Source organism: Larimichthys crocea, chromosome VI, assembly GCF_000972845.2.
Source record: "Larimichthys crocea isolate SSNF chromosome VI, L_crocea_2.0, whole genome shotgun sequence".
NCBI classification, from domain to species: domain Eukaryota; kingdom Metazoa; phylum Chordata; class Actinopteri; family Sciaenidae; genus Larimichthys; species Larimichthys crocea.
The window spans coordinates 14,551,860-14,566,048 of NC_040016.1; the positions used below are offsets into that span (position 1 = coordinate 14,551,860).

At 40.8% G+C, this 14,189-nt stretch overlaps 1 protein-coding gene across 4 annotated transcripts in view; it reads right to left on the reverse strand.

Annotated features, from left to right (window-relative positions):
* kif5ab (kinesin family member 5A, b) overlaps positions 1 to 14,189 on the reverse strand; it is a 61,272-nt gene that overhangs the window by 6,611 nt on the left and 40,472 nt on the right. For all 4 annotated transcript variants that reach the window (XM_027279845.1, XM_027279844.1, XM_027279847.1 and 1 more), the window contains 10 exons: positions 13,955 to 14,072; positions 11,952 to 12,007; positions 10,946 to 11,055; positions 9,404 to 9,505; positions 8,296 to 8,356; positions 8,102 to 8,173; positions 7,844 to 7,948; positions 4,744 to 4,960; positions 1,324 to 1,606; positions 997 to 1,061 (listed from right to left, as the gene is read on the reverse strand). In XM_027279845.1, coding sequence (XP_027135646.1) covers positions 997 to 1,061; positions 1,324 to 1,606; positions 4,744 to 4,960; positions 7,844 to 7,948; positions 8,102 to 8,173; positions 8,296 to 8,356; positions 9,404 to 9,505; positions 10,946 to 11,055; positions 11,952 to 12,007; positions 13,955 to 14,072 — 1,189 coding nt within the window. The remainder of the gene's footprint in view (positions 1 to 996; positions 1,062 to 1,323; positions 1,607 to 4,743; positions 4,961 to 7,843; positions 7,949 to 8,101; positions 8,174 to 8,295; positions 8,357 to 9,403; positions 9,506 to 10,945; positions 11,056 to 11,951; positions 12,008 to 13,954; positions 14,073 to 14,189) is intronic.

Here is a 14,189-nt window from a genome sequence, read left to right on the forward strand (position 1 = left end):
GAGACTTTGCAGAGCTATGAGTTTTAAACTTTCCCATAAGCTCTTATTGAAATTCAGGAAACTGAGTGGTGAAAGTCACCACTGATGGACCAGAAGGAAGTTTTCCTCTTAGTTTGACTTCAGAATACATTACAGTGTACAAGCCAGATGTACATTTTCGGTGAAAGTTTTACAGTTGCATGGTTAATGGTACAAACATTTACAAATCTAATCTGAACTGCTGCCAGTATTGTTTCATGCCATAAAACGGAAGAAATATCAGTATTTTCCCTGAATGTTGGCAGGGTTGAAACCTCTCTGAAACAGCATCACTAATATCTGTTATTTAATAAAAGTAAGGTGCTGTCGCAGCAGATTGATAGACTTTTAATGATATTCCTGGAGAATCGAAGAGATCCTGTTTTTTTTGGTTTTTTTTTACAAAACTCTACAGCTGTCATCACTGGGTTAGGCTGAGTGCCCACCTCAGCCTGTCTGCTTGGCTGAGTAATGATACCGCAAGCCTAATTTATTTCCTCCAGAGTCTGTTACTGATGGGAGCAGACACACACACACACACACACACACACACACACACACACACATGTAGATGCACAAAGGCCCCAGGTGACAGCATTATCTTTTAATATCTACGTACAGAGGATTTCCATAGTGGTTTTTAAAATGACAGCATCCCCATAAATATATGGACACTTTATCCAAAGACTGTTGACCTATGCTGAAACCTTCATCCTAACTCACCAGTGGGTCAGAATTACACTCAAGACTGCAAGCCCATTACATTGTTAGCATAGCAGCAAGGAAATCACTATAAACTGGTTTAACGGCCACCCCTCTGCAACAGTATATAAAACAACTTTCAAACATAATGGCTGGGATGATAGCATAATGGCAACCTCTAAAAAAACAATCATAATAAGAAGTGAATTCACCCCCTCTGGTCTCAATCATAATATTTCTCATTATCTTAACAGGCTTCATCTGAGCAGGGCTCACCATTTTCTGAATCAAGCATCTCTGCAGTGTTCTTGTCCGCTCGGCTCAGTGGTTCAGCTGGAAGCCTGTGAACAGAAGAAAGAGATCTTGATCTTGACCTTAAGACCTTCTTTGTGCTACAAAGTATGTGTAGTAAGCTGGTACAAAGTATGTAAAGCTTTACGTCACAGCAGCCGCTCAAGGTATTGCAACTTTGGTTTTCATGCCCAGGTCAACCAGGTCTACAGAGTGGTATTGTGTTATTATCAGAGCTGGGCAAATGAATGCAGTGAATTACTCCATGATGTTAAATCACAATTTCTATCACATGTAACTGGGTTTACTCACATGTTATCCTGAGCGTCGTTGTCATGTGAATCATTGTTTTGGGACTCAAGGTGTTTGGTGGGGCTGTTCTGGTTGGAGTTGGTCTCGGGTAACCTGGGTTCATCCTCTGGTGTTGCAGGGGAAACAGGAGAAGCAGGAGCAGCAGGAGCAGCTGCTTCCTTGTTGTTGCTGTTGTGGAAAGCAGCTTTGCAGAAAGGGATGGGGTGGGGATCGCCGTAGCCTCGGATGAAGAAGGGGTTGGTGGGAGAGCATGGTGCGAAGTGGCCAGGACGCACAGGCTTGGCTGTTAGAGAGAAAACAGAATTTATCTGCTGAGTGATTCATCCAAGAAGGACAAAAACATATTTATTTTGTTCTCCAGGGGTAGTGCTACACTGTAGTCTGTAGCAAAATATAATACATTTTTAATGTGAGTGGAATACTGAGAATACATTAAAGTCCAACTCAAATCAAATTGCATTTTTTGGCTGCCACAACAACACATCTGCTCTGTATAAAATTTGTCCTCTGATCTCCTCCCCCTCTGTTAAAGGATAAAAAACAAACGGGAAAAACGAACCAAAACCAAACAAAGGAGAGAAATTTACATTGAAAAACGAACCAAAACCAAACAAAGGAGAGAAATTTACATTTTTGTGTTTCATGAGGCGTCCAGGCATTAGAACAGGCACTGTATACTGTTCTAATGGCTGCCATAAAAACCATGATAGAGCTAATCAAATCTTCCATAAGGGTTCATCATGGGCAGACCCAACAGTTAAGTCACATACTTTGAACAACAACCCACATTGACCTCACTGCTACAGTCTTCTTATATAACTTAGTAACACGTCTTGTCCTGCACACAGACACTGGAAGTAGGGGTGTGACAGCCTAATTGTCAGTTAGGTCTCCACTGTAAGGCAGGTACAGGAGGTGGTACTGACTGTGTCACCTCCCAGCACCCTTTCAAGCAGATCGGTCCATAACGTCAAAGGTCAGCAGGGGAAAATTAAATTGGTTTGCTCTCAGTCTGACCTTGTCCATGCCCCAATATTTACAGCACCCTCTTCCAGAAAATAGTTTCAGTGTCCCTGGTACCATACAGTAGCTTGTTGCACAAGACACCAAAAAAAAATGTTAATCTCAGAAAAGTGCTGTCGTCAGTTTGTTGCTTAGCTGCTGCACATTAAGCAACGTCTAAATGTACCTAAAATAGTCCCTTCTGTCCCTTTAGATGCTGGTGTGGTCCATATACCACCAGGGAATGAGACACAAAATAAACAAACTGCCTAAATGTCATGTGCAGACAGTGTGCTGTTAGTGATAACAACACACTGTCTTTACATCAGGCTACAATGCAAGTGCTTGTTTACTTTGTGTCTCACTCCCTGTGGTGTAACATCGGCACTCTGGCAGCTATTGTCAATCAAACACAGACACTGATACACCTTTCCAACCGGCTGAGATGAAAATGAGTTTCCCCCCAAAGACCCTTTTTTCTTTGCTTCATAAAGAAATAATAAAAAATAAAAAATGAATAAAAACGATTATTTTTCAGTACAAAAAGATTAATGGGATTTTAGGCTGACTTTAACGTACACTACAACATAAGTTATCCTCTGTTGCCTCTGTATAATATTCAACTGAAAATTGTTATTTTTAAAAAAAGACTCTCAAATCAATAACTCATTTTCTCACAGCAGCACATGCCTCTCTCATTTCTTTCACACAGAATTCAAAAGCACAAATGCAATTATCTTCTTTCGGCACGGAGATGAAATGAATCTCTGTGATTAAAATGGATTATACAGCTTTTCTAATAAGTATTATTTCTCTCAGAAATGTAAATCTTATATAACTATAACATTACATATTATATACCATTTGTTTTACAGTGGTCTGCCTGTTTCTAATAGTTCTACAGTCCCATGGTAGCGAACCTGAGGTACTTTCAGTTCCTGAATATGGAACAACACTGGTGCAGAAAACCTGTCTCAAAGCTTGCTCATGCATGAAGAGGAGGTGTATGAATATGTAGTATTCTGGTAAGGGGAAGGAAGGCATGACAGATGATGGAGAATGAGGGAAGCAAATCCAACCATGGATGTTGCCTGTAAGGAAATCACCCAGAAGAGACATGACAGGGATGGATGCACCGTGCAAAAGATTTCTTACAGAGAACACCAAGGCCAAATGCCAGATAAGATACAGATAAAATGGTGTGACATAATAAGCAAGAGTTTACACGTGGAAGCTATGTGATGGACTGATGGAGAGAATGCATATTTCACATTATATCATTTCTACAATAATTCATATGGTCATTTATATTAATCTTAACAGTATATTGAGACATTTATCTTTGTCTATTCTACTATTTCTTACTTAATGCTACTGCTGCTGATTTAGACTGTGAAGAAATATGCATTGTTAAAACTAGAGGTGTACAGCATGATTTTTGTTTAATCAATCATCATACAATTGGCTGCAGAGGACTTTAGACAATACCAATGAATGATTTAAAATTACATTTACTGTTCATAAATTAAAGACAGAACTGAATTTCAGTGTACTTGATATATTTCCTCATTGCACAGCATAAATTACTGTGGTGATTGCACTTATTGTTTCGAGAAGTACTTAAAAAATCACACAGAAGAATATGACTATATAATATGTAATGTGACTCAATAAAATGAAACGATATGGCTTGGAAACAGTGGTCAGCATTTGATTTAATTGTGGACTGAAGTGTGAGAATTATAGGAAAGCAATTAATGTCTAATCAGCAGTATAATAACAGCATGTTGAAAGGATAGTTTGGATTATTTTAAAGTGGGATTGTATAAGGTAATTATCTATATGTGCTGTCTACAGTAGCTGGCGGTCAGCGTGCTTCCAGTTTTGAGAAGAGATAACACAAGTCCCGGCACTGAATGCCTTAGAGCCGTAGAGCTTACATATTCCTACGCCTAACCCTGACTGTGCCGCACAAACTGTATTATGCTGCAGATCTGACAGCAAGGTGAAGTGATAATATCCTCACTATAACGTACGTTTAAACTGATATTGATTTTTTTACATGGCTAAAACATGTTTTTCTCTTGACCCTGTCCACAGCAGTGTTTTGCTCTATTTCTGTGCTGAGATTTCTGTCTGCTTCTCCAAACTGACAGTGCACTGACAGCTGTCTACTGTAGGTAACCACTGACTATGGATAAATACCTCATACAACCCTACTTCAAAAAAAAACAACCTATCTCTTTAATACCCACAGATCAGCTTTTAATGTATAGATGCCGGATCACCGTCAACCTACAGATTAGAACATGCCGCTGTATTGTCATGATTTTATTCGATTACACAGCTTTTATTGAAATAACATGCAGCCGTGTAACATCTGACTGATGGTATAACTGATGGCTGTGCACGTCTTACCTATCTGCGCAGCATGGGGCCGGCGGAACGGATTGCGGGCCCTCATCACATCCTTGATGCGCTCCACTTCCTGCTGGTAGCGGTGACGGTCCTTCATGGCTCCTTCCTTTGCTTCCTTCAGTGCACCCTCCAGCGCCTTAACTCGCTCAGCTGTAGACCGAAGACGTTTCTCCAGTTTTGGAAGCTCACAGCGAAGATCTGCATTGTCGTGTACCAGCTGTCACACACAAGAACACATACAGTGATCTCAGGGATTGTAACCATGCAGTATATCCTCTAATACATGAAGGATATTGATGAGCTCAACATTTTCTGAATACAATTTATGAAAGGCTTGAGTCCCTTTAAATTGCTACATGTACCATTTTGGGACCTGAGTTTAATGCTTCACTTTGTTGCTCTTGTGTTTGGTTTGAAGAGCAAGAATCATCTTTTTTTTCTAGTATCACTTCTACTGACACCCCTTCCACTGGGAAAACATCCTCCCCTTTAGTGACAAGAAGTGCACAACAATACCGAGTGCAATATACAACAATGGGAGTAGCAAAGTGATCATATAAGCCCCCTAGTTTGAACTGGAACATTTCTGTCAGTTGGAGCCAAATAGGTGCAGTGGGGTGGAACAGAGAGTCAAGTGTGATCTGATGTGAAAAATGTCTGAGGGAAAGGCAACCTGTACAGCCTTTTATGTTGAGGCAATATCCTTGACTACTTCAAAGTAAAGGCTAACACATCTGAAAAAAAAATGCAGGTATAGAAGCGATGTGCCTCAGTCATATACTGTGTCCTTCACTAACATCACTGTACAATGTGTCTGTAACATTAGGTACAAAAAAAATAACGAAACATGAAATGAAGGTAATTGAAGTTGTTTAATCATGAGACTGTTTCATCCCTTTGGTGGAAGATCTGACAGAAAAGCTCAGGGAAGCATCAATTTTTGTTCACCAGATACATATTTTCTTTAAAAATCAACCAGTTAGGCTTCATCCTTGAAGTGTTTTCTCATGTAAAAATAAATAAAATGCAGTTTGAAAACACTTTCTATAATCTAAATCTGTGTTGAAAAGTTTTCTAGTATGGTGCCTTCTTCATTACATTGTGGTGTGCTAAGCTCTGATGGGCTCATTAACCACTGGTGCATCCTGGTTGGGGGTATTGATTGGTTCCTTTATTCTGAGACAATAAAGCCTCTACTGAACTAATGAAGCGATTCCTGTCTTTTAATGTCTGTTGTTTTTTAAATTAAGCCACTGCAGAAGTGCCAAAAACTCCCCATGTTAAAATGCCCAACTTCACAGCAGAAACAAACATGTTTACAGTCTGGTACATAATACAGTTTTAGTCTCTATAGCTAATTTACCATTCACAACAACGGTACTGAGGGTGAATTTTTATATCACTCACCTGTTCAAATTATATTAAGACTTAAAGTTATGCATAATTAAGAGCTTGGCTGCTTTGACTGACAGCTGGGTGCCGTCACAGGTGGCTTGTTTGAGCACACAGGTGTAACTCAGGCTACCTCAGGTCCACCCACAACCCACATTTGCCCATTTTTATAGATAGTGGAGGCAGAACTGCCAAATTGGCAGCGGTCAGAGCCACCACACACTAAGCTTCAAAACAGCTCTCTGTGGGTGATGTCACGGATATGACGACCATGTTCAATACAGCCTATGATTTTGACCTACCAAACACCCCCTACAAAGTACAAAGTACTACAAAGAGTTTGTTTATTTACTACATAATAGTCTGAGCTCCACAAAGGAGTAAAAAGAAGCTTTATGTTAGTAACAGTACTATAAAGTCAAGGCATTAAATCATGTAAAACAAGACACGGTTGTTTCGAGATAATAGGCTTGTTTGTTTGGTTATGCTCATGAAGCAAAATGCTTCAGTGTGAAGGTTTATTGGTTTTAAATTGCTGCACACAGCATGTTTCTTACAAGTGGGGAAGGTAAACGTGAAAATCCAATGACTGAGCACCTTGAACACTGAGAGTCTGCTGCTACGTGATCATACTAACTAATCCACACCCTGCAGAGGTACTGAGTAGTCGACCTGGAGATTTAGCAAACAGGGCAAGGCGGAACACAGGGCTTTCAATTGAACCACTAGGGGATCGGAAATACTACTTTATTGTTTGGCAGCGAGTCATTTTTAAGGCGCCTCCCATGGGAGGTAAACATTGTTATAAGAGGACTCGTGGCAGTCGTGTCCGTGTGCAGATTGATTGATGGATAGACGCGCAGATGTTACTTTATTTGTATAGGAGCAGTGAAACTCGTAGCCCCAGTGCTCTGTCCAGTGCCTGTCTTTGGGAGTCTTATCACTTTCTTTCCACTGGGAGTTCACTGATTTATGACAACGGCTTTCATCTCCCATAGTATCAGCAGGTGGTGGATAGGATGGAGTTTCCCAGCAGCCACTTTAGGATTGGTTTTCTGCCTGACAAACTACTGCAGTGCAGCTCTCACCAATCTGCCAACCCAAGTGTATGTGCCAGTTTGCAGAGCGTTTAGCACAACACTCAACACTTAGTCCACTGCTGTAGTCCATTCACGAATATTAAATAAAGATGTAAAACGTGTGTGCGTTTAATCTAGCACAAGGTTGCTTTCGAGAGCTTGGGTGTCAGCTCTTAAGAGGAGAAACACTCAGTGTGTTTGCGTGCACCTGTATAATTAATTAATTTGTATTTATCAAATGCGAGTAACTGTTTTGTGTTGTGTGGTTTCCTTTCCCTGAAGGAAGCATGCGCTGCTCCCACAGCTCTGATTTCAAGGAGACTTTTATGTGAAGTTGCTCTAGTGAGATGACTGATGGTGCTAGCATTACTTTTTCCCATAGGAGAGCAATGACAAATAGCGCACACAGCTCTGTATTTTAATTTGGCTCGCTCTTTTCGTCTTTCCTCAATCCGGCTTAGACATTTATGCCTTACTGCTGTGCCACAGCATAGTGAGAATCAGGCTTGTGGACCGAAGGAAAACCAGATGATTTGTCCTCATTTTTAAAGCAATGGTGTACTGGTAAAATGTTATTTCCTGCCTCATTTACTGTGATTTATAGTGTTATATCTTCTGCTTATTGTTACCTGTTTGTGTACTTTTGTAAGCTGCTCCAGGTTGTTTTCAAGAAAGGAAATCTTCTGTTTTTGGGTGATGTATCCACCACTCTCATCAGGCTCCATCCCTGCGCTCTGTCGACAAAAACAGTAGAAAGCCTTCAGCACAAATACTGTCCCAAAAAGTAATTTGCATAAAGTCTAGGTAATGTCACATTTACTCTAACCTATATGTGGAGAAGTTCAAGTTTCTAAGTGTGTTTTGTAGATAAGTTGTGTCTGTCTTACTTTTCTAACTCGAGTTGTGAGGTCTTGAACAAAAAGCTTGCGGAGGTTGTGCAGGGTATGGAGCTCACGAGCCTTTTGGTATGAAGGGAGAGACACAGGGAAGAAAAAGTGCAGTTGAAGCAGTTAAAGAGTCTTTAGTGGATCAGTGGCCTCTCAGGGAGCCAAGTGAATCACGACAGCAAATAATGACTTACAACAGTCTCTTCCAGCCCTTTGAGATCCTGCTTTGACTGCTCATGTCGCTCATGGAGAAATCTATAGATAGAAAGATAGATATAGTCAGGCAGATCAGAAATATTTTTCCAGGACCTTTTCCAGGACAGTTTTTCTTGACAATACAGGACAGCGCTTTCCCCCAAATAGTCATGAAATACATCTAGATATGATACTAGGCTGAGTATCCTGCTGACTGGCTCGGAAAAATTACACTCAATGCGAAAGAAAGAGTTCATTCTGTTGCACATCTGGTATAAACTGCTAAACTGATGGATATGGGAGCTGAAATGAAAAGGGAGCATTTTTCCATTCTGCTTAGCATCTGGTAAACCGGCTTTGAAGTGTCATACTGAGCAGCTTTTTCTACCAACAAGTCGAGTTTCAAACAAAATACACACCTAGTTTTACATAGGGGATCTGACTGAGCGGCTAAAATTTAATTAGGATTTTCCAGGACAACTTTTAAAAGAATTATTTTTTTTATCATTTTAATCAATTTCCAGGTGTTTCCATGACTGGTTTCCAGGTTTTCCAGGATACATGGAAAGACGGCAGATAGATATAAAAATTCAAAATGTGATTCCCTTTACCCCAAATGAGTACCACATTCTTGCCAGAATAATTCATGAATAAAGAACAAACGCAGCAAGGACCGGCTGTCCCACTCGTGGGCTATTACCCATCTGCCAATCTGACGCAATACGCTGCAAAGGTCAGTGCAGATAGAGGCCTATTAGCAGCCAGCTGCTACCTGATCCCAAAACTACATAATGGAGATGCAAAGAGAATTGCACAGAAAGAAAGAGACCAAGAGGGAGAAAAAAGGTGAAGAGGGAGTTAAAAGGGTTAGCCTTCATCTAATCTAAACCCGACTGTTAGGATCCCACAGAGAGAGAGAGAGAGAGAGGTACATACTGTAAATCGAATGACAGTAGGAACTGTTGAGCAAGAGGAAAATAAATAGACAAAAGTAAGACAAATGACAGAGAAAAATGGAAGACGTGAATCAAAGGAGGCAGCCGGCCCCCAGGCCTCCATATGGTGATGTGTTTGAAAGCCGGCCAGGACAGTAAAGCAGAAACTCACGTCAGCTCCTCCAGCTGCCGGCTCTTGTGACGCTCTTGGCTCCGGAGACGTTCAAAGTCACAGTGCAGTTGCTCCAACTCCAGCTGCTGCTTCTGGTTACAACTGGAAAGGTGAACAATGGCTCACTCAGGATTTCAGTGGACAGGTCCAAAATATTTGAATAAAAATAGAAACTCAGGAAGGAAGATAGAAATAGAGACCGTCATACAATGGATTCAATCTGGAAATGGAGGTCAGCTCCTTTATGAACTCTCATGGCCTTAATATTTTTTCTCTATTTAATTCAACTTCGATTAACTCCATGCCCATCATCAAATTTTACTACGATACCTTCAGCTATTTTACAGGAAATATTACAGCACACCAGACACCAGAGGGATTTATAACAGGTTTAACAGGTTGACAAATTTAACAGGTGATTGCTTGTATTCTGTATTGGAGTAGTTCTTAGAGTGGCCTGACAACACCTCACCATCACATGAGAAGAATAAATTGTATTTCCTCAGTCTGAGGAGTAAAGCTCCAGCTCAGTCAGTGTCGTGCACTGACTTTCAAAGTGACGGGAGAAAAAATTATGAAGAGGCACCATTTAAATGCATGTAAGTCACATCAGAGCTGTATTAGCAAGATCGTGGCTGGATACTTGAGTTAAAACTGAAGCATGAAAGTGAAAGTTTTTATAAAGGTACAGATACAACCTGTTCCTCCTGCTTCTTCAATCAGGGAAGAATATTTATTATGTATACCCACTTTTCCGACCCTGCTTCAAAGATCTGAAGGGCCACTCTGCTCCTATTTCAGATGCTTTCTACCTCACTGACACCCACCCATCCACTCATGAATTTTCAAGCTGCTTATCTAAATCAGACTATGCCAGCGGAACAAGCAGAGCATCCCCAAATGTCTCTTCATTCATAATTCTATGCAGCTGCTCCTTGGGTGTTACCAAACGCTCCCAGGGCAGCTCAGAAATGTACTTTAGTCCCCCAAGAGGGTTTGCCCTGCAGTCTGCTTGCAGAAGATCGTGTCCGGTACAAAACATCTTAAAATCGAGGCACCTGAGGGCCATCCTTTCAAGGAGCACAAACCAGCCAAGTGTCTCCGCGCATTGTGGTTCAGTAGCAACTCGACACTAAAATCTTCCCATGCTGCAGTTCCCTTGTCATTTTAACCACTCACAAATATTGACTCCAGCCCCTTTTGTAGCTAGACTTTTTGGAGAACTCAGATGAGACCATGTTTCCCCAGTCTTACCATTGTCACACTCCTTATAAGGGTGGATTTCAGATTTGAGACAGCTGACAGATGGTAAGCTGTCTGCTTCCTGCATTATATAGTGCCACACAGTCTAGTCTCAAAGAGATAAATATGCATCTTCCAGGAGATTTCTAAATGCCTCATACTGATATTGAATATTGATAAGGTTTATATCTTTGCTTTAAAATACTCCTGTACTTCATTTTTTTAAATACTTCTAAACAAGTTAAGTGAATGATGCCTGAGTCTGTCTGAGAAGGACAAGAATAACGACGAAGCACTGACTCAGTTAAGTCGTCGATGATCTTCTGCTTTTCATTGATCTCGTCTCGCAGGCGGCCAAGCTGTTTGCTGTGCGACTCACGGTGTGACTCCATCTGCTGCTCCAGAGCCCTCTGAGATATAGACAACACGAGGGGGTGAGAGAGATACATACATAATGAGAGAGAGGGTACCAAAAGATGGGAACAAAAGGAAAAACAAATGACTAAATAACAAGAGAGGATACAATTACACACACCAGTGCACATGTGGACATAGAGTGAGGCAACACATACACACAGCAGACTGAGTACGAAGTGAGACATATTGCTAATAAAACTGGAGGGTGTCACACACAAACACAATGACATGCAAAGAACACAGTTGTGAACATGTGAACAAGTACAGACGGATAATCGACAAATTCCAGCTGCACGAGTGTCATACAGCTGAAAACTGCATGTGTCACATGTTTACTGTGAGGCTGAAATAGCAGCTGGGGAAAGCAGCAGGGACGTAAATACATACAGCGCAGGCAGTGTGGTTTAGAGAGAGAGTGCATGTCCAACAACGGCGGAGAAGGGATTTCTACCTCTATGTTTAAAGAACTTGTGTTAGATTAAAAATGGTATCGCTTGCTTGAAAAGGCTCTATCAGAGATATTATATAAATCCACTTTCGCTCACAATCCATGTAAATCCATCTAAAATAAATCAATTAAATGGTTCACTGATGACTGTGTAAATAAAGACATTTCTGGTGCTAAAAGCGTCTCATTACATTGATTATTTTGTGAGTTAGTTTCTGAGAAAAAGAGCAAACTCCCTGCATCAGACAGCGACAGTATGCAAAAACACTCATAAGCCCATGCACAAGTACATGTACACAGTATACTTGAATGCACATTCAAGGAACAGGCAAATACACCCACATGACACCTACACCACCTCAGCGCTCAGCTAACTACAGCTAAGTGCTGAGGTGGTGAGGGGTCATTGCGCTAAATTGCTCTCACTGTAGTCATGACTACCTTTATATCACAGGAATCTTGAACAGATGTGAGATGCTTCCCCCTGGTCAACCTCTCTGAAACATACATTTACAAGAAAAGACAGGAGGAGAAAGAAGAAATGAAGAAGTAAGAGGGAGCAGGCTGATTTAAAAGAATAACACACTAATGTAGATTAAGGAGGTGATAGTGACCCGACTTTGACAGCACAGCAGCTCCGCTGCTTGATGTAGACAGCGAGGTCAGCGCGAACTAAGTTGTGCCGTGGGTGTAATAATATCTATTATTGAAAATGACAGCTATGGTGTCACAGTGATCTGATCTGTTGATAACACACTGCTGTTCCTGGTGTCTGCTGATGAAATTACCGAGCTCTCTACCACACACACATCACAATGTTTGATCGGCTCTTTGTATTTATCTACTTCTGTAATGACTCGAGGAACGCCTGCCTCTGGTGTGGCCAAAATTGATTTACCTGCCCTTAAACCCACTGGTTATTTAATGCAGTTCTGTGGGACTCCTTTGAAAGAATGACTTACATTGCCTTTGGCCTTTATTGTGAATTGTGTCTGTGTCCTGGGAATTTCTCCAGTTACCTGGACCTCGCACAAATTTCAAACGTACCATTAATCTATTCGTGCTGGTGCTGTGAAATGTTCGGGAGCCTATGCTGTTCATCAGTGTTTACCCTTGTTTTTCTTTTTCCTGACAGGATGGAAAGGCCTCTGGCAAGGACTAAAACTCCACTGAAGCCAATAAAATTGTTTTAAGCGACGAGGCACTTCCCCTCAGTTCTAGTTCGATGGAGCTGAAATGCAGTGACAGGCTTGGTGTCTTTTTGTTTTACTTTATCAAGATTTTGTTTGACTGCGTCAGGAGCATTAACCTTAAATTCGACTTTGGCATCTCAAACCTGCATTTTAACAAGATTTACGATGTAGATCAATTTAAATATTGTCCTTAACTGTGCAGTCACACACTACTTCCCCTTTGAAAAATGTCTTCTTTAAAACATATGCTTCCATCGGGCAAATATTCTACCTCAAGCATACAGTGTATTTGGATTTATTGAACAAAGATCTGTTTTGCTGACTATTTGTAAAAGCTGATTGGATTTGCTCCTGGAGCCTCGTGTCTTTAACCTGATTTATCAACCACAAATCTGTTTAGCTTGTCTGACCATATTGATATTTTCACCTCCTTAAGCGAAGAGTCTGAACAAATGTTAAACTTTTTCCTCCTGCTTTGTAATTTCGATCACGTAGCTAAAAAGAATCTTAAACTGAGCCTGGGGAAAAGACACTATTATTACAAATACAGAACCTGTACATTTTATATGCACGGCACTGATCGTCTTTATACAATATTGATCCTTGGACCTCAGGTTTGGTTAAATTGTTAGATTTCACCTCAAAAGCTGAATTCATGTACTATTACATCCTGACTGTGTATTTCAACGCTTAGTATTTTTGAGTGGTACACTGAGAACTGCTACTGAAGTTTTTTATTTGTGTTAGTGTCAGTTTCGGTTCAGACTTGAATAGCTCAACAACTATTGAAAAACTATGATTCATGGTGCTCAGAGGTTGAATCCTAATCCAACCTGAATCATACTGACTAACGTCATACTGACATAGTGACATATTAGTGATCCCTGATTCCTGGATATTTCCTCTACTGCCACCATAAGAGTTCAGATCAAGCGCCAACCTCTGTGGCTGTGAAATGAAGCCAATGTGGAAGCGCCAAAAACCTCAAACGGCCACTTGAGGCTGGCTACAGAACAAGTCAATCTCCATAAGACCTTATGTTAAAATGCCCAACTTCACAGCAGAAATAAGCATGTTATCATAGTAACACATTGAACTATGATGGTGAACATGGTGTACCTACAGTACAACAAAAGCAAGCTTTTAGTCTTGTTTGGCGCTTATTTATTCTGAGTGTGTGAGAAAGCTGCTGTTGTACTTGAATTATGATAATTCTGTTTACTATAATGATATAAATTTGCATTAGTCCACCTTGAGCTTGGAGTTTGGCCAGCTCCTCGCTCAGAGAGTCATAGCTGTCCTCAAGGTGTCTTTTCTTCAGCTCTACATTCTGCATGTAGTCCGTCAGAGAGCGGATCTTCGCCTCATGCTGAAAGTCAAAAGACAGCGTCTCAGATGCAGAAAGTATACTGATGAGCAAAGGACCTCTGCCCACGAGAATATTTACAACAAGGATAAAATGTATTTTTACCTGTTTAAATTTAAC